At 39.3% G+C, this 24,010-nt stretch overlaps 1 protein-coding gene across 6 annotated transcripts in view; it reads right to left on the reverse strand.

The window, feature by feature from the left end:
- PLXNB2 (plexin B2) overlaps positions 1-24,010 on the reverse strand; it is a 259,621-nt gene that overhangs the window by 21,742 nt on the left and 213,869 nt on the right. For all 6 annotated transcript variants that reach the window (XM_039383554.1, XM_027742588.2, XM_039383552.1 and 3 more), the window contains 11 exons: positions 12,386-12,522; positions 11,811-11,978; positions 10,082-10,190; positions 8,135-8,362; positions 7,488-7,664; positions 6,910-7,049; positions 5,759-5,859; positions 3,291-3,520; positions 2,110-2,291; positions 1,312-1,378; positions 1,047-1,193 (listed from right to left, as the gene is read on the reverse strand). In XM_039383554.1, coding sequence (XP_039239488.1) covers positions 1,047-1,193; positions 1,312-1,378; positions 2,110-2,291; positions 3,291-3,520; positions 5,759-5,859; positions 6,910-7,049; positions 7,488-7,664; positions 8,135-8,362; positions 10,082-10,190; positions 11,811-11,978; positions 12,386-12,522 — 1,686 coding nt within the window. The remainder of the gene's footprint in view (positions 1-1,046; positions 1,194-1,311; positions 1,379-2,109; positions 2,292-3,290; positions 3,521-5,758; positions 5,860-6,909; positions 7,050-7,487; positions 7,665-8,134; positions 8,363-10,081; positions 10,191-11,810; positions 11,979-12,385; positions 12,523-24,010) is intronic.

A 24,010-nucleotide genomic window follows, 5' to 3' on the forward strand; every position in this document is an offset into this window, starting at 1 on the left:
CAGGTCTCCAGAACTGCCTGTAGATGCAACTTCCCCTCAGCACTGTAGAGAATTATTTCCCTAAGTGGAAATAAACACCTTTCAATACCAGTTTGGCTGCCCATTGTAGTTGGGTTTGTAACTCTCCCTGGGAGGGAAATGGAATTAGGATAGGTCACTTGATGTGTATTTCACCAATAAGCTATTCCATACCATGTTACATCAGCCCAGCTATAGAGAGATGAGAAGGAAACAACTCCTTCCTTCTCTTCCGGGACAGTTGCGCGAGATAGACACTGTTCTTCGGAGGAGGAAAACACCTTTTGTGGGGAAGTAGTCTTTATTGTCAGTCTTCCCTGTGTGCATAGTGCTTATAGTTCTCTTTTTCTACTCTTTGTACATAATAAAACTGCCTTAGCAGTCTCGGTTTTGCAAGTTTTTTTCTTTCCCCCCTTCCCTCCTTCTTTTCCCTCTGTGGGGGGGTTGGGCGGAGTCTTGGTGGACACGAGGCATTCAGCCAAGGTAAACTATAACACCCATGTTCAGGAGAGTTTGACTTACATAGGAACAAATGCAGAAAAAAGTTCATAAAGTATTCTGGAGATTGCAGAGCCATCTCACAGGACTGCAGAGGAGCTCATCCTGGTATAGTAATAATGATGTTTGATATGCTGACCAGCAGCAATCACAAGGAAGAAAGATAACCTGAATTTCAAGAATAATGGTAGCGCAAGAATTCTGCTAAAATCAATTAGCAGTGAATTTAGATGCAAAAAAGGGAAGAGCCAAACACCCTAGCCACTGTTCAGACTGACTGAAAATTATGAAAGGGATTTATCGAAATGGATTCCACAGTGGCAGGATTTGGATTTTATCTTAGAAGATACTTTATAATTGTGTTTTCCTGCTTGGATTCTTGTTTTGGTCAAACTATTGACAGTCCTGCCCATGATAAGATTTTCTATGCAGTTCACAGTAGTCTAGAAAACTATGTACAGACTTAACATTACAGGAATTAATTTTAAAATAGAAAAGATTTTGTAATCTATTAATCATGCTTTGCTTACCAATTGTGTATACTCTACATCATCTCCCAGTAAGCCTGTGTCATTCAATGTATACTTGGCTTTCTTTAGTACAGCATCCACTGGGCCTTTTTCTACCTGGTGTTTGATAGCCTTGAACAACCTATAAAGAGGCTCCCCAGCATTGTCCTGTTTAAAGGAGAAAACACGAAATAAAGCAAAACCAAAAGATATACTCAATGCAGCATGTTTAAGTATTACTGATTAAAAAAAAAAAAACCCACAGGCAATAGACTTTTACTCTTACCTTGAGGTACTGATATAAACAAATAGACATCCAGTTAGACAACATTCTCTCAACAACCGTTTCAGACCTGAAAAAAAACATAGCCAATCCTGAGTATGGTAAGGGTACATTGCTTGCTTGAAATATAACATTCTTACATGCTTAACTGCATGCACTCTCCTAATGTAATGATTTCCCTATAGAGCCTTGAAAGCATATACTTGCTCTAGGATAAGTGCTTTGTATTGCTCATCATTCCCGCGTACCTTCAGCTCATTGCTGAAAATCGCATATCCTTTATGCAAAACCTTAAACTGGGTCTACGCTGTAAGAGCTAAAAAATTAACCTAGTTGTGCAGTTACTGGGAAATAACCTACAGATTACAAAGCTACAACATAAACACAGCAAAGTGTATTGCAATTTATTTAGGATAAAAAATGGGTTAAAACACTAGAGCAAGCCCTCACTGAAAGCACAATGCAAGCTGATTGTTATGTGCTCATTACAGACATGATGCCTGGTATAAATGCTAGATCATTTGAAATAAGGTTAGATTAAAAAGTAAATGAAATGTTCGATATGATATTTTGAACTAAGGTAAGTGTTCCTGCACTACAGTATTTGACTAAGGAAATCTGTGGCCAGCAGTCCTGCCTGTGCCTTCAACAGCTGCTCCTGTGGGCTTGTCTTCATAATATGCTTGGGCCAAGCTATTTCTGACTTTCATGGATAGCTGGCATTTTAATACAGTCACATTGCAAAAGAAGCACATTTACAGAAAACCAGAGACCTACAGAAAATATGAGAATCATTCAAACCTTCTTAGCATCAGCTTTGGGTTTTTGGCCACAACATACTGCTCCATAAGTTCTAAGAACAGTGTCCTCATGATGTCAGTATAGTATTCTAGCTTTCCATGTAAAGCGACTGTCAGCAAAGATGCAAAATACACTTTAGCTCGAGCAGAGAACTCCCTTTGGTTTTCCAGCGTGTGAATAAACTGAAACAGAAAACAAATGCAGAATCAAGTCAGATGGCAGGTTTCTGAAGAACCTCAACACTTGTCTGCACTAAGAAGACAAGAAATATTATTTTAATATTAATCTCCTAAGTGCAGAATGGAAAAGTTTTCAGAAGTTCAAAAAAACTACTTATAAGAAAATATTGCCCAGAATTTGTTTCTAGATACGCACAGAGTGCACTGGACTGACCCAAGGAATGTTTATATACTTAACTAAAACCTTATCTAAAAAGGATACTTTAATTTAAGGAAGAACAGTGTTCTGTGACAATTTTTTAAAGACAAAATCAACTCTTCTCCAAATTCCCAGTCCTTTTACATCAAATTACAAAGACACTAATACAATTACACCTGGGAATGTGCTTTCATCTGCCAGAAACTCTAATACTACCATTAACTAGCTCAGCACTAGAACCTCATTAAAAAACAAAAAAAGAGAGAAAAAGTTAGAAGCCTAAATCTATATTTAGGTGTCTGACAATGAGCCTCAGTTTTTGAGAGTGAGCAATTAGAAGTCTCTTCAGAACTGCTGTGAGAACATCAGTCTTGATGAATAGGTCACTTGAGGAGCCTCTGCCTCTCTGGGGGCAGAGATTCAGCAGATGGCTGCCCACAGGTGACTCCTGTAAGAAGCCAGGATTGAAATCAGCACTCTGATCATATGTCTTAAAAGGCTAAAACAAACTTGTAATACCAGTTTTTATGTCAGATTGGGTAATATCCATTTTCCTACGGCCACTGCAATGTTGACTAGCTCCATACTACATGACCTGGTGCATAATTAGGACCTTGCCTCTTCGTCCCACCAGGAAGCTCTGGCTGTGATACCATATATGTGCAGTGGTTACTGTGGAATCAGAACCATAACAACATCACTTATTTTTAATAATTCTGGTTTAGTTGTGTTTAGAAACCTCCTGTCTTGCATACACAGTTATGCCTAGCTAAGAGACAAGGTAAATCTACTTCAGTACTCACATTAATGAGAAATGATTTGCTGTTGAGGAGATTGGAAAACTGGTACAAAGCCTGCTCCACAGTCTGGCGCCTAGCCTCAGGAATATCCAGCTTCCCCGTAATCATCACATCTTTTTCTCCATCTTTGGAGGGCAAGAAGAAGACTCTATCTGTGTAGGTTTTGTAGTCCAGTACTGGAATTCCAGCTTCATTGATATCATTTGTCTGATCCTCCATCTCTATCATTAGATCTGCAATATGCAATGCAGTTTAAAGGTTCATTTAAAAAAGCCTGCAGGTTTTTTAGGCAACACAATCTCTTTGGGAGCCTTGTAATAGAGAAAAAGCAACTCAGCATTAAAAACTCTTATTTCATCTCACATTTTCTCTTGCTATTTTTACCAATTATCCTGTTAACTATGACCACAGTTAATCCTATGGTGACATGAGGATAACTGCCCTTAGCACTGATGACTTGTTGTTGACTATCCAAAAAAGGGCCTTAATGGGCATCTCTATGAGTTTATACATATGAATGTAAGATTGTAGTACAGAACAAAAAAAAGACACTATGATATTTTTGTTTATTTGTTTAATTGGTTTGGTTTGGTTTGGTTTTTTCCCAATCCATACCCTCTGAGTCTAGGTAGTAATGAAAGTTCCTTTAAAAACAATCAAGGAAAGAAAGGTTTAAAGTGTAAAGCACACTAATTTAATTTAATTGAAAGGAAAGGAATGGCAGGAAGGAAGAAGGTTAAATGGTTCATTGAAATTGATGGAAACATTTCTGTGGGATTCAAAAGCTCTGAAATTCTTAAAAGGGACAAAAATTAGGGAATCATCCTTTGGAGCAGCTATTCTACCTGAAGGCTTTCCAATTACCCAATATTGCTGATTGACTAGAATACCATGTTAATTAATCTAGTGACCTATTTTCTCAGGAGTTTTATTGCTCTTATTCATTCATTTACCTCTTTATTTTATAGCATTCAGCAAAGCTGAGGGAGAAAGCATCTTCTGGTTTCCCTCTTTGTGGCATTACCACTTTCTTCCTGATGTTCCTCTCCTTGACTATCTTCGGCCCCATGTATTTAGATCGTCTGCACTTCTTGCTGTTGACATTACTGTTTCACAGTATGGTACTAGAATGTGTTTTGACTTCAGTGTTTCATGTAACTCAGTCAAGGTGGGTGTAGTTTAGGAACTGGATTATTCCTTGGATGTGCATTCTACTTCCCCAGTGTTTGTACTTTCTGTATCTTCAACCCAACAGGCAGCAGAAATCTGTAGCCATCTACTCTCTCCCCAGCAAGAGAAAAGCACCTTCTTTTGGAAACAGGTATGAAGTGCCATGGGAGAAGTGGAGAGAGGAATGGAGGACCTTGATAGATCCTCTTACAGTTCAAAATGCAGTTTGAAATTAAGCCCATTTGGGAATAATTCTTGATTCAAACATTTGCTTCTAGTTCGTGTCCAGAGCCTGGAAGGAGTTGGTTTTCCAGAAAAAGCAACCTAGCAACCTGGTACAAGTAAAGAACATCTTGTCCCAGAAATGCCAGAAAAAACACGACTGGGGCTGAGGCTGAGGCTTTCAGCATGGCTGAAATATTTGAGATACCCTGAGCTTCTTAAATTAATTTCCAAGTCTAACCTGAAATTGCTGTTTTATTCAATCCTACTTTTCAGCTATTGTCAATATGAAATAATGTTTTCTCTTTAGAAACAAAACATGTGGGTAATTTTTTTAATAGAGATTATTTCAACATGACCCAACAGCAAGTATAATTCAGATAATGAGGTGACATTTCATGGTAATCATTTAGGCCAATATTTGCTATGTTTACACTCAGATGCCTAATTTAAGCGTTGCAATCAGTAGTTCAACATGTAAAAATGCTGAGCCTTCACACCTCCTGCTGCCTTCCCTGGGATGATGCCTCTACATTTACACAGAACAATTAGCTAGCTCCTCAAATCAAGCTAAGGTTTTTCCCACGATAGACAGGGAAAAATGCTATTTCTTTCCTGTGAGCTTAGCAAGTTATCCCTTTGTATGCTGATTGCTGCAAATAAATTTTGCAGGTCTCAAACATCTCCCAATGTGCATACTCAGCACATACAGTCATTGTGCTAAATACTAAGTGCACGGTTAGTCACTACAAAACATTCTTATCTTCATATTAATGACCACTCACATTAATGGCTATAAGTAACCTCTAGCTCAACTGGTTTCTAGTCCCAGTTTCTAACTGTGCTTCCTTTAGACTAAAACTGTCCATTTATTTTAATAACCTTGGCTACCTATTTTATTTTACTTCTTTCATATACAATAGCAAAATATCTCCTCTATGTCAATGTCATTAATGAAGACTACAAAGATCTATTAATTATTTGTTCCCAAAAGACAGTTTTAGTAAGCAAGTACCATTCCTTCAGCCTGTCTTCTGATTGCTCAAGGGGATGCACAGCAGTGAAAATTTCTGTCATACCTGTGAATTCCTTCTTGCATCGGTCTCTGACACTCTCCTCCAGGCCTTCAAGCTGTGATTTAATTTTTTCATACTCTCGTTCTGCTTGTTGGCTCTTGCGTCTTTATGAAATAGAAATAAGATTTTAAAAAAGTTATGAATTACAAAAGTAAACAATTTGGAACAGCTCTGAGAGGGAAGCTAAAGGACTGGAGGAAATTTTCCTGACTTTGATTATTTTTTTAAGTACAGCAGAAAGAGAATAGAGGAGGAAAACAGCAACAGTGGCCGAAGTCTTCATTCCATGTAAATGCACTTGGCACCATCATGGTTGGCTGCTTCAAAGCACACTCAGGCCAACGATTTAAAATCCAATGAGAAGTAGCTAAAATGTTTTTAATCACATATAAAGTACAAAAACTCAATTTGTATGCACTGAACAAAGATTGCTTGCAACATGTCCTGAACTGGCTCTAAGCCACTCAGGAGAGTGGCTGGGATTGAACTGAGAAGGTTGACAGACATCCAAGAGAACATCAGGGCTGTACAGCACATGCTTCAACTATATTGATATGTACCACAGAAGTGAAATCCACCTCCTTCTGAGGGACAGTATGAGGCACTCATTATTAACCTTAGAATTGGACTAAGTAGGTCTTAAACGAAATACAGACATTGTTCTGGCCCTTTATGAAGCATGAATTTCTCTGTTAATCATGCAGTTTGTGTGTGGGTAGCACTTATCTCAGCTGGAAAGGCCAAAATGACCCCTTAGTAAAATCCATCCAGCTCAGACCTACAGCGCCGACTGAGGCAGCATAAATGCTGATGGGTATGTATACAGAATAAGTTATCTTTTTCATAAGTGGCACTTTAGCTGCCATTTCAAAAAGCTATGTGTGCAACTCAGTCTGCAATTGTGTAGTTGGGAAGCCTGGGACCAATTGCTGTGTTTATGTACAAAGGACGGACTGGGCTGACTGACACCAAGGAATTTGGTGTGCGTGAGAGGAATAAATTGGTGCTCATACATATTTTCAGCTGTCACTCCCTTTCTTAACTCTACAGATCATAAAAAAGATGAAGATAATTTCTGTAGACTGAGCTGAAAACAATCAGGTAGTATCCTGAAAGCTTTAGGACAACAAAAGCACCTAATTAAAGGAACTTACCTGTAACAGATGATAGAAATAACAATTATTGCTATCATAGGAATAAGTACCAGTGGCAAAATAAGATTCAGTGGGATATCAGTCACACGTGTATCATATTCCACCCTTCCAAGGATCCATTCTCGGAGTCCAAATTTCACCTAATTGGATAAGCACAGACATTTGTCTCAAAAAGTGCAAATGGATGGTGGTTCATTTCTCAGTTTAGCAATTCCCACAAGTGAATTTCTAGCTCAAACTGCCAGACAAAGGAAGCACTTCTGAATATTTTATACTGAATTTGGGTCACTAGCACTTTATTTCATGAAGTCATTTAATTTTGCTTAGCAGAGGAAGAAAAAATCCCCAGTCTGTCTAGCTACAGCATTACATTCCTATGTAAGGAAGGTAGAAGGCATGTGGCAGCGTGGAACTGCTCTTGCCTCTTTTATGCAGCAGGCAGACGCTGAAGAAAGAAAGAACTGCGAGGAGTTCCTTCATGGTACTACAACAACTTTGGAGAACAAATCACTTCAGTTAAGAAGCACTGTATCAATTTCACTTACACGATACTAAATTCTATAGAAAAGGTAACCTACAATGAATTCAGGAAGGTTATTGATGGTATCTCTCTTCTGCCGTTTCTTTGGTTGAGGCTGTACTTCTGGTGGCTCACAGTATAAGTCTGTTTCAGTAAGAGTTTTTATGTTGCAAGGCTCATCACCCACAAAAGCCTGGGCCTCGTCTATTGTCATGGCTTTGTTCAGGTTACTGCCCTAGACAGAAAATAAAAAGCTAAGTCATCATCGCAAAGTCTTGGGAGAAATCCTGAGTTGCAACCTTCCATTTGGATCACTTTTAGCAGCAGATGTGATTCACACTGCAGCCTACAGAACAGCAGAACGATTGGGAATTACGTGATTTCTCTCCTTGACTTGTGTGAGATAAGATGTCCCTTCCAGTTCCTGGGAGCTCTACTGGGAGAGGGCATTTCCAAATGCCAGGCTCAGCAGGAGAGGGCATCCCTGGTGCCCCCAAAGTATGGCTAAAAAGATAGCAACTCTCTCTGAGAAGGGGCAGGGAGAGGAAAGGGGAGCTGTTAATGTTCTTCATCTAGCAGAGGTAAGGGACTCTACCAAGCATTTGGGGTATGGCACCAAACAACTGTTAAGGCTTTGAGAAAGGAAGGAAAAATTCCATACATGCTTCAAGGACAAAATGAGCAACCAACTCTCTACAAGTTTACCTTTGCATTAATAAGTTTGTTAACTTGTTTTTTGATGCCATCTGTAAAGTTTTCAAAGGTTGGGTCTGCAACATAGGCAAAGGAATGGCTCTCATTTTTTACAACCAACTCATAACGATCCATTAGAATAACAGTGGTAATGTTGTAGTTTTCTGGGTCTTCCAGTATTGGTGGGGAACTAAAAACCACCGTGGTTTCATTGAGTCTTGTAACAAGATTTCCATAAAACTGCAAGAAACAAGACAAGAAGAATATGCATATTTTAGAGTCTGACTTGTTCCTGTACATAACTGTTGGTAACTTCAGACTGTAGAAATAAAAGCACTGGATTTATATCCTTGCCATACAGCAGAAATAACACAGTATAAGGCATTTTCCAAAAAGAAAATGAAATAAATTTGTTGATGAAAATAAATCATTGATTCATTGGGTTCTAGCAGCTGCCTGCAGAAAATGCTTAGGCTACAGAGCAGTTTCCATTGCTTCCAAATTCTGTGGCTCTTTACCACACTGAACTGCTATCATTAAGTTCCTCTCAGATTAGGAAGTTAACGTTACCTTCAATCCTATCATCTTCTGTACCATTAAGTATCTCAGGTAGATTCTTTTCTACTCACACTGCATAATATCTCACTGAAATTCGATGCAATTACTAAGTGAAATTTTGGGATAAAATCTCACAGTTGTCAGTCGACTACTCAAGGTAACAACTCAGCAACATCCTCCATTCCCAATTATACAAATGTTTTTACCCTGACACTCTTTCAAGTAACATCAACCGCAGTCAAAAACACTAATAGGAGTCCTCAACATTTGTTCTATCATCACCTCTGTTTCTCACTTTGTGACTCAATGTAATTTGATAGCTTCTCTCCAACATTTCTGATATTGCCATATAAGTGGAAGAAAACCAAAAGATTAGAAAAGCTTTTACTCTTAACCAAGAATATGTGCTATATGTGATGCTGACTTAAGACGACAGGCTGAACATATGTAATAAGAGGGGTAAGAAATGTTGAAAAACACTGTCAAGAATGCTAAATAGACTTTTAGGTTGTCCTGGGAGTCAAGGTTATCAAGATAATTACCTCTTGCAGTATTTGGCCTAACAAATATAGGCAGTTTTTCTTTTAAAAATCTTTAGGGATAGGGTTCTAATGGCTCCAAATCCAGCTGGGTTTGGCTTACTCTAAAAGTTGAATCATGTATATATTACAAAACATGCATATTAACAACTCTTTATGGATCACAAGACAGTCTTAAACTGAAGTGCCAGCCTTAGAAAAAGTCTTATAATATTCCTTCTAGAAGATCACTTTTAAGTCCCAAATCATGTCATTAAATTGTGATATCTTCATTAGAAGAGTGGGAAATTGAGACTATTGGTAATGTCAGTCCCTCTTAACATGAGATGCAAGAAGGGTTTTTAACATTATTTTTCACAACTTTTTGTGAACCTGCTACAGGTGGAATATGCATGAAGCAAGAAAGAAAATAACACTTGGTTCATTGAGATATGAGAAAAATAAAAGGCACTGACTGTGCAAAGCTGAATACTCTGCATTGTCTACATTTGGGTCCTGTTTCAGGCAAATCTCTAACTTGCAGGGGGGGAAGAAGGAGAAAGATAAAGAAAAACCAAACACTTTCAAATTCTGAAATACATCCACTTTATCATTCAAAGCTTAATTTTTCTATCCTTATTCATACTGAATGAAACTAATTGTAAAGCAGAAGAGAAAGGTACAAGTGAATGTAAGTCAAGATGCTATGTAGGAAAGTCAAGATCTTCTCCCATGGAAACCCTGAACAGACCAAGAAATCTGTTCAAACCTTATTTCATCCCAAGCCCAGTGAAGTCCAGTGGGCAAACTTCAATGCAGTTTTTGAACAGATTATAGCTTTTCATCCAACGCAGTGCCTTTGGGAGGAAAGAAAGAAAATTACCTTTTTTTGATTTATCTTCCCTGCTTCTGGACGTTCTGCATATACCACCAATGAGAAACTCTGGATGAGCTCAAAACTGGTTCCAGTTACTGTAATATTTCTCCCTCCACTGAAAGGTAGAATTAAAAAAGAAGTCAAGTCATTGGCACACTATCACAGCTATACACTGCTTCATCCTGCATTGCTAGTACTTCCACTGAAAAAAACCCTATATATAATGCCTACACGACAATTAGATATGCTACAAAAAGGACTTTTGTTAAAGCTATCAGTCACTACAGCATTTAAAACCAGCAATGTCAACTTAAAAATCACTTGAAAACAGCAGAATTTTAAAAAGTACAAAGTGCTTTGCCAGTATTTTTGGCTTTTCATTGATGCCAATCTTGTGTGCTTTACATCTTTAATATTATTATTAAAATCATTCTGCCTACCATACACACAAAGAGACAAAGGTGATAGTGTATTTTCCACAGGTCTGTAGGGACCTGGCTTCTCTACTCCCTTTCATTTGCAGCACATTGTTTAAAAAATAATACATTCACATAAGAAGAAGAATGCACGCAAGTTGCCAGTAGGAATTAAAGTCATTGAAGTAACATGGATTTAGAGGAATAGCAAACCTCAAAGTGATCCATAAAAATAGGCTTCAGTTTATATAGAGGAAAAAAAAAAGTCATTTAAATCCCATGGAGTAAATCACTATCAATCTATCAAAGAAACAGTCTGGGCCCCAAAATCACCCAAACCAAAAATAAAAAGCAAATGTTAAAACCAAATCCTATTTTATACAAATGAGTACTCAATATTAAAGGAGACAGGTATTAATATCTCCAAGAGAAGTCATGGTCAAATTTATTTTTAATGTTCTGTTTGTTGAGTCATGTTGTTACAATTCTTTTTACTGAAAGCAAGTGGAAACATCACGATCCCACTCTGCCAACTTTACCCCACTAAGCAGAAAGATCAGAATATCGAGGAACAGCAGAGACCAACATGAATCAGGCTCCTTTTTGTCCCTGTATAGGTCACAGAATGACTTTCAAAGCCAGAGGTATGCTACAAGGGCTTTTATACAGATGATTTGCTGTATTGCTACAAGTACAAGAATGCTATACATTTCTTTGGTTTCCCCATTAGTCCTAGGGGAGCTTTTCCCCAGAAGGAACAGTTACCAGATGGGTGTTACTGAGTACCACCATAGAACAGCACATACTTTCTAAAAACATTACTGAACCCTGGTCTAGATTTCCAAAGAAGATAATTCTTTTTCCTCATGAGACAAAGAAAGAGATGACACACCATAACTTTCCTCTGTTTCTAGCACACTTATTGAAAGCTAAATAGAAGAACTGTTAGAAACCTCTCCATTAGAAACTTTTTCTATAGGTTATCCTAGTAGGATAAAGATTTGTAACTAATGCAAAAATCATTTGTCTGACATGCTGAAATACTTCAAACCTCTTTTTTTGGGACATCATCATTTATAAGAAGCTCATTGCCTTTTCTGGTTTCAGGATTGACCTTTGAAACAGGATGAAAATTTGGAGGTAAACAGAATACTTTCAAATATCAGTTGCAATTTAGACCACAAACCCTACGTACTTAAATGTGTGCATGGCCAGAGTACAGAAGTTTATTTCAAACAGTTCCATATATAATAGGTTTATTACATATTATACATATTTTAACCCAATTTTAAATGAAGTTATGACAAACATTGCATTACCTGCTGAAGCTATTTACTGGCAGGAATTTGGTGACAGTAGGATTCCCACTGTATGTAAACAGCTGTGGTACAATAATTGCCATGCCCCCATAGTTCATTGTGACTGGAACAGTTTCAACCTTGTTATTAGGTCCTGTAATGCAAATGATCTCGTCTCCAAATTTGGTGCTAGATTGGAGAAAAAAAAGAAGAGGAAACACACTGTGTTAGCAATATTATGGAGGTTTGTATTCCTTTACTGCAGTATCCCCAAAGCAACAGAAGATTAAGATTTTATACAGAACCATTGAGGAGATGCTGAATGAAAGCATGAGTGAGTTTGAAGCAGTCAGTCAAGCAGAGAAAGCCAAAACTGCAGAAATCTTTGGATATCTAAATTCTCCCACTTTGGGTGTTTTTACAGCTCCTTCTTCCAGCTGGAGCCTCTGAGTGACCTTCTGTCTGCATGTTACCTGCAGAACTCCATTGCATGGGATGAGTAATGGAGAGACAGACAATGGATTTGTTTAAGGCCAGAAAAGGTTGGTGTTTCATTAGAATACAGCTCTGTATTGTTAATTACTCAGGCTACATACACATTGCAAGGCTGGCTACCGACTGAAACTTGAACATCCTTCTTGGAACCAGTGGCGAGGTTTATACCAGAGATGGTAAGTGTGGTTCCACCCGCTTGTGGACCGCTTTCAGGTCTTATTTGAGAAGGATGAGGTTCCTGCAAAGAGAAGATTGTCAAACTAATTGAGAAAAATAAAATAAAATTTACACCAATATTATTTGGTTTAATAGCTAATAGAAGTTTACTATTACTATCTGAAAAATAGTAAAATTAAGGTAATGAGAGACAATTTTTCTAAAATAAAACAAAATCTTTTATTGTTTATGCTGAAGGAAGAAGTAACAGATGATGTGAATGCACTTTTTTTCCTTACTGTATTTTATGAAGCTTTATTCAAGTTTCAATTCCCTTTTCACAAAATGTAGGATTAGCTATCATTATGTTTGTGAGAGCTTCCTGTTGGATTTCCTGGTTTCATACCAGGAAATACCATAAGATTTTTCTTTTTCTTATGGCTGAGTCTACCTACATCTTTTCTTCCAGTTTCCTATACTGTGTGTCAGCTACAGGAGACAAAGAGCATGGTTTTCAAAGCTTGTACCAAACAGAAAGAATATGAAGATTCTGCTTATCTCATAAGGCTCTTAATTGTTATACTATTCTTGAGCAATGAGTTTGCAAAGAAAGAAAATCAGAACACACTCAACTTTTCTTTATGCACCTAGAACCTTGGAGCGGATTCCTTAAAAACAATTAAAACAAGCAAACACACTTCAAATTGTTATGAAATTTGTTTGATATTTAAATTTCTCAAATAAGTTTCCTCCTTTTGTTCTCAATTCAGTCTTTATTTCCATGGTTGTATTCTGGGAGCCATGACAAATACCGTAAATTAACAGTAAGGGCTTTTCATGAACAGCATGATTTAATTACTTCATCGCGAAGTAGTTTCTGCTTCCAGTTGAGAAAAGCATCCTTATTCAGGACCACACTGAAGCTGCTGAATCAAGAGGATGACTGAAGCCAAGCAAGCCGCGTGACAGGGGTTACCAGCCGGCCCCAGGCGAGCGCTGCCCGCCGGCCCCACGCCTCACCAGGCCTGCAGACGTGCCGCAGCCCTCGCGCCCGCCAGGCCACAGCTGCTGTGCCTGCAGGCAGCACGGTGGTCCAGGGTACCCAGCTGCCATGGGTGCTGCACACACAGAGAAGATGTCAGTCAGGTCCAGGCGTGTGGCTGGTGCATTAGGCTGGGGCACTGCTACGAGGTATCCTGATCCTGCTCTTGCTGAAGCATCCAGTTCAGGAGCTTAGGGAGGTTGTGAGTAGGTAATGCCTTTTCTAATGTATAACTGTGCTGCTTCACCCATATTAAAACACAGTCTTTTCTTGAATGAGTCAAATGACCAATAAACTTATTTCCCAGTCTCATGTATATTTGTAAAGGACAGCTGTTCTCCTCCTCCTCTTGCCTAATCTTGCTAAAGTGATTGACTGATAATAAAGTCCTGGTTTGGGGCTATTCCATAGCAAGCATTGGCAAATAAAGAAAGAACAGAGAAGTTTGAAAACTTCCCTTGCTCTTGAGGGTTTCCCTGATCACCATCACATAGCACCAATAATCCCACTCCAAGGAGGAAAAGCCCTGCTGAGAAACAGAGCTACATGCCCACCTCTTACTAGTCATGCAGCAAAACCCGTTCTCTCATGTCGTTTTGCTCAAGCACAGACTGCCGCCTCTGTGACAACTTACAGCTACAGAACCAAGGGCCCACCAATGGCAGGGAAGAAGGGGACTGATATACTGCACTTTGGTTCAAAGCTTGGTGAGTCATCGACAGGTTTTTAACAAGTAGCAGGAATCCATAAAAACGCATCCAATTGACCTCATGGTTACTTTAAAAATTTATTTTATTGAAGCTCAGATATTATAGAAACATGGAGAACTCATACATGCTCTGCTTGTTTTATACTTTCAAGTCTGAGCAACTTCCCTCTGAAGGAATGCATCACGGTTCAACACACTTCACAAATCCACAATGACAACTGTAATTTGCTCTCGAGTCATTGAGCTTTCGGAATATGCTTTAACTAATTGGGTGTCAATTGCTTTTCTTCCCTGAGAGAAATCTGTTTGTAAACCCTTCACTTCTCAAGAGTGAGCATATGACTGCTCTCATGCGCTAACCTTTGATTTAGCATTAATTTAATACATCACTCAGGTTACAAGATTTTATATAGGGAAGTCACTCAAAGTAATTTTAAAGCATTTTAAAAGCTCATTTGGTCTGTATAACCAATGCCTTGCTAATTTAAGCTAAATTGAAACAAGTCAAGTCAGGGTAAATAAAAAGTTTTAGGGGGTCAGTTTTAAAAATCACATTTGAAGTTTAAATTAACATAAGTCTAGATATGCAATTCATAGAAAAACTCATTTTTATAACAATTTTGTTGCTAAAAAGATCACAACCACAACTGTATATAAAATACACAGTCAATCAATAGTTTATAAAAATATATCAAATACTTTAAGCGTAACCTTACCACATGGACAGAAACTCATACCTTTTATTAAAATCAAATTAAATCTTAATTGCTAAAATTTTTAAGCATGTTGGACCTTTGTATTATCCACAGTAAAAATCCACAGCAATGATTAGCTGCATAACATGTCTAGGATAGCTTTCAGATGAAAGCATTGCTCAAGAACCGCTAAAGAATCAGTATGGACAAATTTATTCTCCCTGAACCTCTGAAAAAATATTTAAAACTTGTAGTCTTTCCCTAAATACTACCTTCACTGAAAGAATAGCCTACAAGGACAGACTTAGGAAGGAAAGGAACTAAAAACTACTTAATGGAAGCCTTTAAACACAGACTTAGGAAACAAAGGAACAAGAAAAGGTTTCTGAAGTGTCATGCACCCCTAATCTCTGTAATCTTACATAACAAATGAAAGGAAGCTGGCTAAGAACTTCATCTAGACAGCCATATTCCTTTATTCCAGCAAAAATGTGAAACAATTGCCCTGTTAAAGCTCTGCTGGGTTATCTGATGGGTCTCTTTGGCAAGGTATCAGCTCTCTCTGTTGCCAACAACCAGTAAATACAGAGGGAGTCACAAACATGAAAATGAACCATCCAGCATAATTTTCTGTGGGGGACCTGTAAGGGGTGGTCTACATTCGCTTCCCTAGGAACAGGGATGCACCAGTAACCAACTAGCAAAGTTATCTCTCAATAATATAGCAGTAAGTGGGAAGTGAAACAAGTATCTGTTCCATTTTCACCAGGAACTGTTTTTTTTTTATTTTTCTTTTTTTTTTTTTTTTGTTTGTTTTTTGTTTTTATTGTTTTGTTTTGTTTGTTTGTTGGTTTTTGTTTTGGTTTGTTTCCCCCCCCCCCCCCCCCCCCTCCCCCCCCCCCCCCCCCCCCCCCCCCCCCCCCCACCCCCCCCCCCCCACCACCTCCCCCCCCCCCCCCCCCCCCCCCCCCCCCCCCCCCCCCCCCCCCCCCCCCACCCCCCCCCCCCCCCACCCCCCCCCCCCCCACCCCCCCCCCCCCCCCCCCTCCCCCCCCCCCCCCCCCCACCCACCCCCCCCCACCCCCCCCCCCCCCCCCCCCCCCCCCAGAAAGACTATGCTGTAATTTAAAGCCCAGATATACCAAACAGGAGGAGAACTCACCACCCACTGCTCATAAATCCATGATGCAGACACATTTTGGTTGCACTTCAGTCTGAATGGAAAACTGAGACCAAGAATCACTCTGGGAACTAACTCAGGTAGCAGTCAAAGAGGAGGTGGAATAGCTATGGTTAACCCTTATTTTGTCTTTAATTGCTGATCTTGCAGCAGTCCCTCAAAGGACTATTTTAAAAGAGTTTAATTTGAAATATTCATATTTAACGCATTTAAAGTAATTTTGCAAATACCAGGAGCTCTCCAGAGAACAAATACTGTGGATGCCTTATAAAGATGATCTAATAAGGAGAAACTGAATGATGCTTTGTGTGCAGAGGAATTCTTCTGTATGACTGATAAGACAAAGCATTATATAGTAATACTTTATTACTGTAAACTTGGCAGGAATATTATTTGATTAATTTTAACTTGCTATTTTCTGTTTCACATTTTCTCCCTTTCCTTTCCTCTTAAGGATCTGCCAGAAAAAATAAGCAGCTAAAATAAATTATCAAGAATTTTAACAATTTTAATAATCATTTTATTGCAAAACCAACATGCTATGAGCAAGTTTTAATACTCTTCTAAAATATTCATGGATGGCTCAAGGAACAAAGTTCCACTGGCCCACCTGGCAGTCTTCTTAAGAGTATCAATAAAGAAAAAAAATTAGGTCATACAAATGCTCAACCAGAAAGCATTTTTCAAAAATACAACTAGGTAGATAGGATCAGGAGAAGAATGATATTTCACTGAATGACAAGATAATTTGAAAAAGTGCCATCGGTGGTGGTACAAGCCTTCAAAAAGAATTGTGTTACCTAAGGAGAAGGTAATCCCTTCCCATGGCACTCACCAGTGGGACAGACAGGTTCAGACCCTTGGAAGGTGCCAGGTCTAGTCTTGTCTTACACAGCCTTATGCAATCTGGCAAAGCTGCACCTAATCCACAGCTCTGTGTTTCTTACCACAACCCTACATAAGATTCCTTCTCCTTGCAGAAAAAAATGAGAGACAAAGGGTAAATTCTTTGCTTCAAACCTTGTTTGAGGGATAACAAAAATGCCGCTTGTACCAAGAGGCAAACCCCTTTATTTTAACTCAACCCCGAGCAGTACCAAATGTTCAATCATTACAAATGGCTCTGATAAGCTCCTGATCTCAGTACTGCAAGATCAATGATGCCACCTTTTCCAAATCCCCTCAAGGATTTCTTTTCTCCTTGTTTCTGCCCTTTTCTCATTTCAGTCTCTGAATCAGAAGTACACCTGCTCTCATGATAAATACCCCACTTGCTATTTCAGCCCTCCACACTTTGAGATCTTTGTTGGTTCTGTCAGAAGACACCAGGGGAGTCACACGTTCTATAACATCACTATAACATCACACTGTAATGCTCAGTGCAATTATAATGTTAAACAGAACATTTGATTATGTGTACTGTATGGAATTTGTAGCAGTCTTGTAATAATTCTTTTGGAAAACATCAGCCCTTGTGAGGACTTGGCAATACTTCATTTCTCATGGTTACAGTAAAATTTAAACAACCCTGCAAGCACTAATTTAACCGTTGTTTTATAACTCCTTAAAGTGCAGAAAATAATTCAAACATATTTCATTTTTTTCTTATTTTGTTTGTAATGGAGGGATGTTCTTTCAGGTCAATACTTTTGTCACCAGGAAAATATTGTTTACACCTTCCAGGTAGTTTAATGCTTGAGCATAAATATTTTCTGCAATAACAGGCTACCTTGTTATGTGGGCTTTTTGATAGTCTAGTTTAAAAAGCCTGTTCCAATGTCTGTCAGCTGTTCAGTGGTCTGTTTTTTGATGAGTCTGGTAAGCCATATCCCAGCAGAGGGACTTTGTGCCACCAGGATTCCCCACTGCCTTACGCTCTCACGATCATGTCCTGTATTTGTAGGAAGTGGATTTGCAGTTCTGATAAAATGTATGCATATCCACAGCTATGCTATTCAGAATAAAATTCAATAGAATAGTTCAGCTGGGAGTGACCTACAATCATTATTTAGTTCAACTTGTTAACTGATGTAACTTGCTCCCTACTGCATGGTTTATCCTGAAGAAATAATTTGATCTGGACAGGATTTCTTGCTTGTAGGTCTGAGCAGATTGTAGTTTGTTAGTCATGGGAAATCTGAGCACTTTACATATTTTATATATAAACCTTCCTTGAATCCTACTCAGGTGTAATAATGTTGAGCTAGAGATCTCAAAGTCCACCTGCAACCCAACTTTCCTGTATTGTACTAGACTCCTAGGGAAATATTCCCAAACTGATAAGCAGTTTTCCCAATGCTTTGATAACCACAAGGCAGTTTTGTTGGAAGGAAAATAATGCCACAAATAGGTTATTCCCAGTGCTTTTAGGCCTGTGGTTGGTGCCCTCCCTGTTGATATGGTTTACCTGAAAGTAGTGGTTATCTGCTCCAAGCAGTGAGACAATGACACTTTCTGAGTCGTTGTACATTGCTTATGGTACATAACATTCAAATAATGCTAGTATGTTTGGTGGAAAATTCATTTATTATCTTTGTAATACCAATGAATTCCCTTATGTGGCATTTACATTCCTGTATGCCACTGTCTTTGCTTCATCAGCTCAGAGGTACTGGAAAAAAAATCTAAAGAAAAATACTGATAAAAGAGCTTCAACTGACCCAAGTATGTATATGACTTCCCACTCAGGCCATTTTCCAGTGTCCTGTTTTCTTCATCACAGCCAGAAATCTCATATTTGCTTGCTTTGTTTGTATGCTTTGCCCCCTACTTAAAAATCTGTTCACAGAAATGCAGATATATTTTTCATTGTAGTTTCATGCTTTCTGCGTGCTAGAGGGTAAATTATCTCCACGTCTGTTCCACTTATAATCACATTTAAAAGTGAACTTGCTTATTAGCAGTGCACATGACTGCTGCTCTTACATAGCTACTGTAGATGCTCTGAGCATTCACATTTAGCTCTTACATTTTTCATCCTGTTTATTAATCTAGGATGAACCTTTTCATTTTTAATGTTTTATGAGTAGCAATTTCTGTTTTTGCAGAGTTAGGAAGGTGATCTCTTATTTCTTCAGGTTTTTTTATTACAATTTTAATAAAAAAATACCTTTTATAGTCCGAAAATGCTTTCAGAGAGCTCCCAGTGTTTTAGATCTCTGTGATCTGCTGGTCCCAAATCAAGGTCCAGCTTTTAGATGGCTAGCAGTGGGATTATTCCTACTCTTCTATCTTTTTTCCTTGTTTTTCCTGGTTCTTTGCAATTTTCTTTGCAATTAAAGATATGCAGGTGTAAAACAGAACCATTCCCCCAGCCTCTTTTTTGCTCACCCATCTTGTATCTGGGATCTGATTTTCCAGGCTGATTCATGTTCTTTTTCACTTGTTTTGTTTGCTCTGTAGCTTTCCATGTTTGCACTGTCATGTCCAGCCAACTCACTTCTGTTTCCTTGCACAGTATCCAAGAACAAGAGGAGTGGGGCCCTATGGACCATCACCTAAGTTCTGCATATCTTCTTTTTCCATTTCTCTACTTTTCCCCTCATCTATCACAAAGAACAACCTCACCTAGAAGAAGTTTCATTTTCCCCGAAGAATTCCTGGGCATGATTCTGTAAATAAGGATACTATCTACCATAGTATCCATCTGTGGTAAGCAGTTTCTAGCCCAAGAATTATACCACTGACATAAAATTAGTTGCCCTTTATCCTTCAGTAATGCAGAAAATCAAAGAGAGAAAGGCCAGAAAACAAGTAGGGCCAGAAATTCAAAAACAGTTGGAAGGCAACAGAGGAGTGAAGCCTAACAGAGTTGCAAGGAATCCTTGGCATGAAGTCTATGCTTCAGAGGGGGATGCTGGAGAAAACAAAACTGTGCCAGATCACAAGCAGAGACACAACTGGGAAGGGAAAAGAGGATGGTGTCAGAGCATGTCCCCGTGATGCTGTGAGAGATGCCAGCTGCAGCACAAGGGGAAGCCAGCAACAGATGGAAGTGTTCAAATGGACATGATGGGCAGCAAATGATGAAACCACCTAAGCTCCCTTCTGTCAGCTCCTGTAGACAGTGACCTCCAGTTGGGGGTTTCCCTTTGATGCAAGTGCACATCTTCACAAGAAGAAATGGGCCCTTTTGCTTCCATACAAGCAGAGAACAGGGATGCTGTTTCAAGGACAGTGCACCCAGATGTGGATAAGATTTTCACAAATGTGCAGATCACGTTATTGATCTGCATTTATCTCATCCACCCTTTCCTTCACAAGTAACTCTTCCGTCTCCTCATCCTGGTTCCAGCTGAGTAAGTTCTGGCTCTTGATGCAGGTTTGTAAAACAAATAATTTGTTACCAAAATTACCTGGCTCACACTGAAAGCCAAATTATTCTGCCAGCTCTTGTATATTATATGCACAAAAATAAAAGGTATTGCCCATGAAGTCCTGTAGATACCAGCCACATTCTTGGAGGTCAAAATGTCATTTCATGGAGGTAACCACAGGAGCTAAATTAAGCCTCTGAACGGGGAACTCGAGTCACTAGGAACTGCTCTTCCCCCCTTCGCTTTCCTCCTTTCTCAGACTCAAGGGAGTCTGTTTCTTGTTTCTTCAGACAAGCCACCCACTCACAGGATATTCAACCAGAGAATTTCCATTGCGCATTCTTGGCAATCTGGTGTTTACCACAGTGGCTGACCTGACCCACCAGCTTGCCTCATCACAGCATCCATAACACAAGTCAGTTCCTGGGTTATTTCTACAACAGCAGAGGGGTGAGCTGAGTCCTTGCATTTCTGGGGCTGCTTTGTCCAAACCTCACACCATGTAAGCTGATCAAATGCTTCCAGGCACTCCAGGCGTCCAGGCAGAGCATTTGCCTGGCAATGCACATTGTGTATTGGCTGCTGTGGATGGGTCACTTATGCAAAGGGCTGATATTTTAAACAACTAATTTTTTGGTTTGAAGATAGCATCTTTTTATCATGAGGCAGACACCACATGATTTTCTGAAAAGACCATAGAGCTTTGCGGACAGGTTTGATGGAGAAATGGAAGCATGCATGACTGGAAAGTCTGTATTATCACACAGCCAGTGTTTACTGGCAGCTTTCAGGAAGAATCATGAGCACTGGATGGTGGGATATGCCTTAAAGTGCATAGCTCAGATGATAGAGAGTTAAGACTAATAATATCCACATGAATAAGGGCCAACTCTGCTAGAACTCTCAGCTAGCCAGGAGTTCTCCTGTCTGCTATGTAGGTTGACACACAAACAAGATGTACTACAGGACTTAAGAATAAAATAAGATCCTCTGAAAGCAATTCCAGACTTCTGCAGATGTGTGGTTTATCAGCATCAATCATAATGGCAACAAGCATGTAATAATCCCCCACAAAAAAACCACCCAAGGTCCCCAGCTATAGTGTAAAATTAATGTGATGAGGTAAAGAGTCATGGAGAAAAATCAAGGAATGAGCTAAAACACTCTACAAAAGCCTTGAGGCACTGCCCTGGTGAGACCTCCCAGAGCAATTGCTTCAAACATCAAGAAGCAAAGCAGAGGATAGATGCAGGTAAGAGGAAACTGCCAAGCTGGGAGTAGATTAAGGTGAAAGAGTGCACCTTGTTAATGTAACTGTGCTGTTCATTTCACATTCAGACTTCCAGTAGGGTGAATAGTCATGTTCATATTTGTTTTCAGATCAGACTCTAATTTATCCTTCCTTCTTCCTCTTTTTTTATTCATCTCATCTTTAGGTAAACAGACATCCTGATTTACAAAAAGTTATTTTTTCCAAGTCAGTTCCTAAACTACCTTCAACACCTCAGAAATGTATTACACTTTTGCAAAGTTCTACCTCTAATTTCACCATCTTAGATTTATTTGAGTTTTCTGAAACCATGTAGTCTTTTTAATCTGCACAGCCTAAAACTCATAGAATTGCTCTGAAAAACAGCTGCAAGCTCTTGTCCTGGTGGCTTGAGTCTGAAGAAGAGGTGTTCTGAGAAGGAATCAATGCCTGTATGGAATCAGCAAATCTGGGCCATATATTTTGAAGAAGCTTAACTTCCTTTGAGACTGCTTCTCACTGCCATAGTAACAAGCAAATTAGAAAAAGTTAACAACAAATGAAAACGCAGGACTGGCCTTTAGCCATGTTACTGCTTCATTTGCTTAGAGACCAGCCAAGCTGTCAGTGCTCCAGATGTGCTGCATAGTTGGATATTAAAATTTAGCATAACTTCATTTCTATTTCACTAACAGGAGAATGGTTATCTCCTGATCCTGCTTATAGTGAAACAATAGAAATGCCAGCAGAGGATGACTGGGTTATCAGAATTTAATTTCACTCTAATGAATGGACTTGAACTTCACTCAAGTTATATAGAGAAATTCTGATGGATAGGTAGAAATACAGCTTTCTTCCCCTGTTATGCGGCAAATATAGACAAGATGCTCACTGCACAGCACAGACACTTGTGAACCAGGGCATTTCTGCTTGAAACTATGGCTTCCCTTTTAACTGGATCTTTGACCCAGGTCTGGTGCATTCCTCAGTTCTGATATGCTCTGTGCTGGCAGATGGGGCAAAAGCTTGAGTCTGAACCCCAAGTTGTTCTGACTATTGGTCCTCATCAGTCCATCTTCAAAAATAAATCTCATTGTTCAGACTGCATATCAACAAGAGCCAAACATAGTGCTGCTTAAAGAATCATTAAATGGTTTGGGTTGGAAGGGACCTTTAAAGTTCATCTAGTCCAACCCCCCTACCATGGGCAGGGACATCTTTCCCTAGATCAGCTTGCTCAAAGCCCACCCAACCTGGCCTTGAACACTCACAATAATGGGGCAGCTTTTCTGGACAATTTGTTTTTGTGACTCACCACTCTCATGATAAAAAAAAAATTCTTCCTTATATCTGATATACTTGATAAGTGACTATGGGCTTTTGGTGGCAGATACTAGTCACATGTACAAGGCTGAGACTGTGGGGAGCATGATGATACCTCTGGTGCATACAGACACACCAGGCTGAACATCTGCAGTGTTTCCTTGTGCAACTGCTTGTGCACTTTTGCTCTGTGATGCCACACAATGCGTTTAGAACGATCACTATTAAAGCTGAAGCTATACTGCTTCAGCAGATCAGAGAACACAGTAGAAACAGTGATAGTTACCAAAAAAAAGGGAATTCAGCCAATGTGCCAAAGAAAGGGGGAAATTCATAAGAGAAATTTTATTTTAGGAAGGCTCTTGGAGAGAAGAGTATTTTCTTTCCTTCGTATATACTGAATAGAAGAGATTTTAAACAAAGCCCAGATTTTGCATGTCTACTGAAAGAAATTACCAAAGAACTGACTGAAAACAGCACTGAAACAAGATTGCAGCTTTAAAGACAACATTAACTGAGGCAACTGTCTGCTCTGACCGTCTGTTCTCACGCCAGAAGCATTCGTGTCACACTTGTAGAAGTGCACGTCAATGTAATGCTCCTGCACCGACTTCAATCCTACTGCAGTCCACAGTTGGCTTCGCTTTTTTGTGGGATAAAGATAAATGAAACTAGAAACCAACATCATCAGTTTTAAGGTGTGAATTATATTACTTGTCATTGTTTTGCATATTGTAAATAGGGTTCCCAAGGAAAGAGTTCTGCAGAAAATAAAAATTATCAGCAGTGAGCGTAGGCATCTGATTTTTCAGTAACCTCAATGCAGGCAGAGATTAGCATACAGGGAATCTTGGGCTTGCAGGAAAACATCCACCTGGATGATGCCTGTGCACAGCAGGTTTTCCTAGTGCCTCACTGATGGGCAATTAAGAATCTTTCCCTGAAGAAGCCAAAAGCAGTGGCTGCTTATCTCGCTTCTCAGATGGGCTGAACAGGGAATCCCACCAGAACAAGTCCACAGACAGGTTTTGAAGCCTACATGTGGGCTTCAGATTA

Source organism: Pipra filicauda, unplaced genomic scaffold (genome assembly GCF_003945595.2).
Source record: "Pipra filicauda isolate LSUMZ 115617 unplaced genomic scaffold, ASM394559v2 scaffold113_size4260070_pilon, whole genome shotgun sequence".
In the NCBI taxonomy this organism is placed as follows: domain Eukaryota; kingdom Metazoa; phylum Chordata; class Aves; order Passeriformes; family Pipridae; genus Pipra; species Pipra filicauda.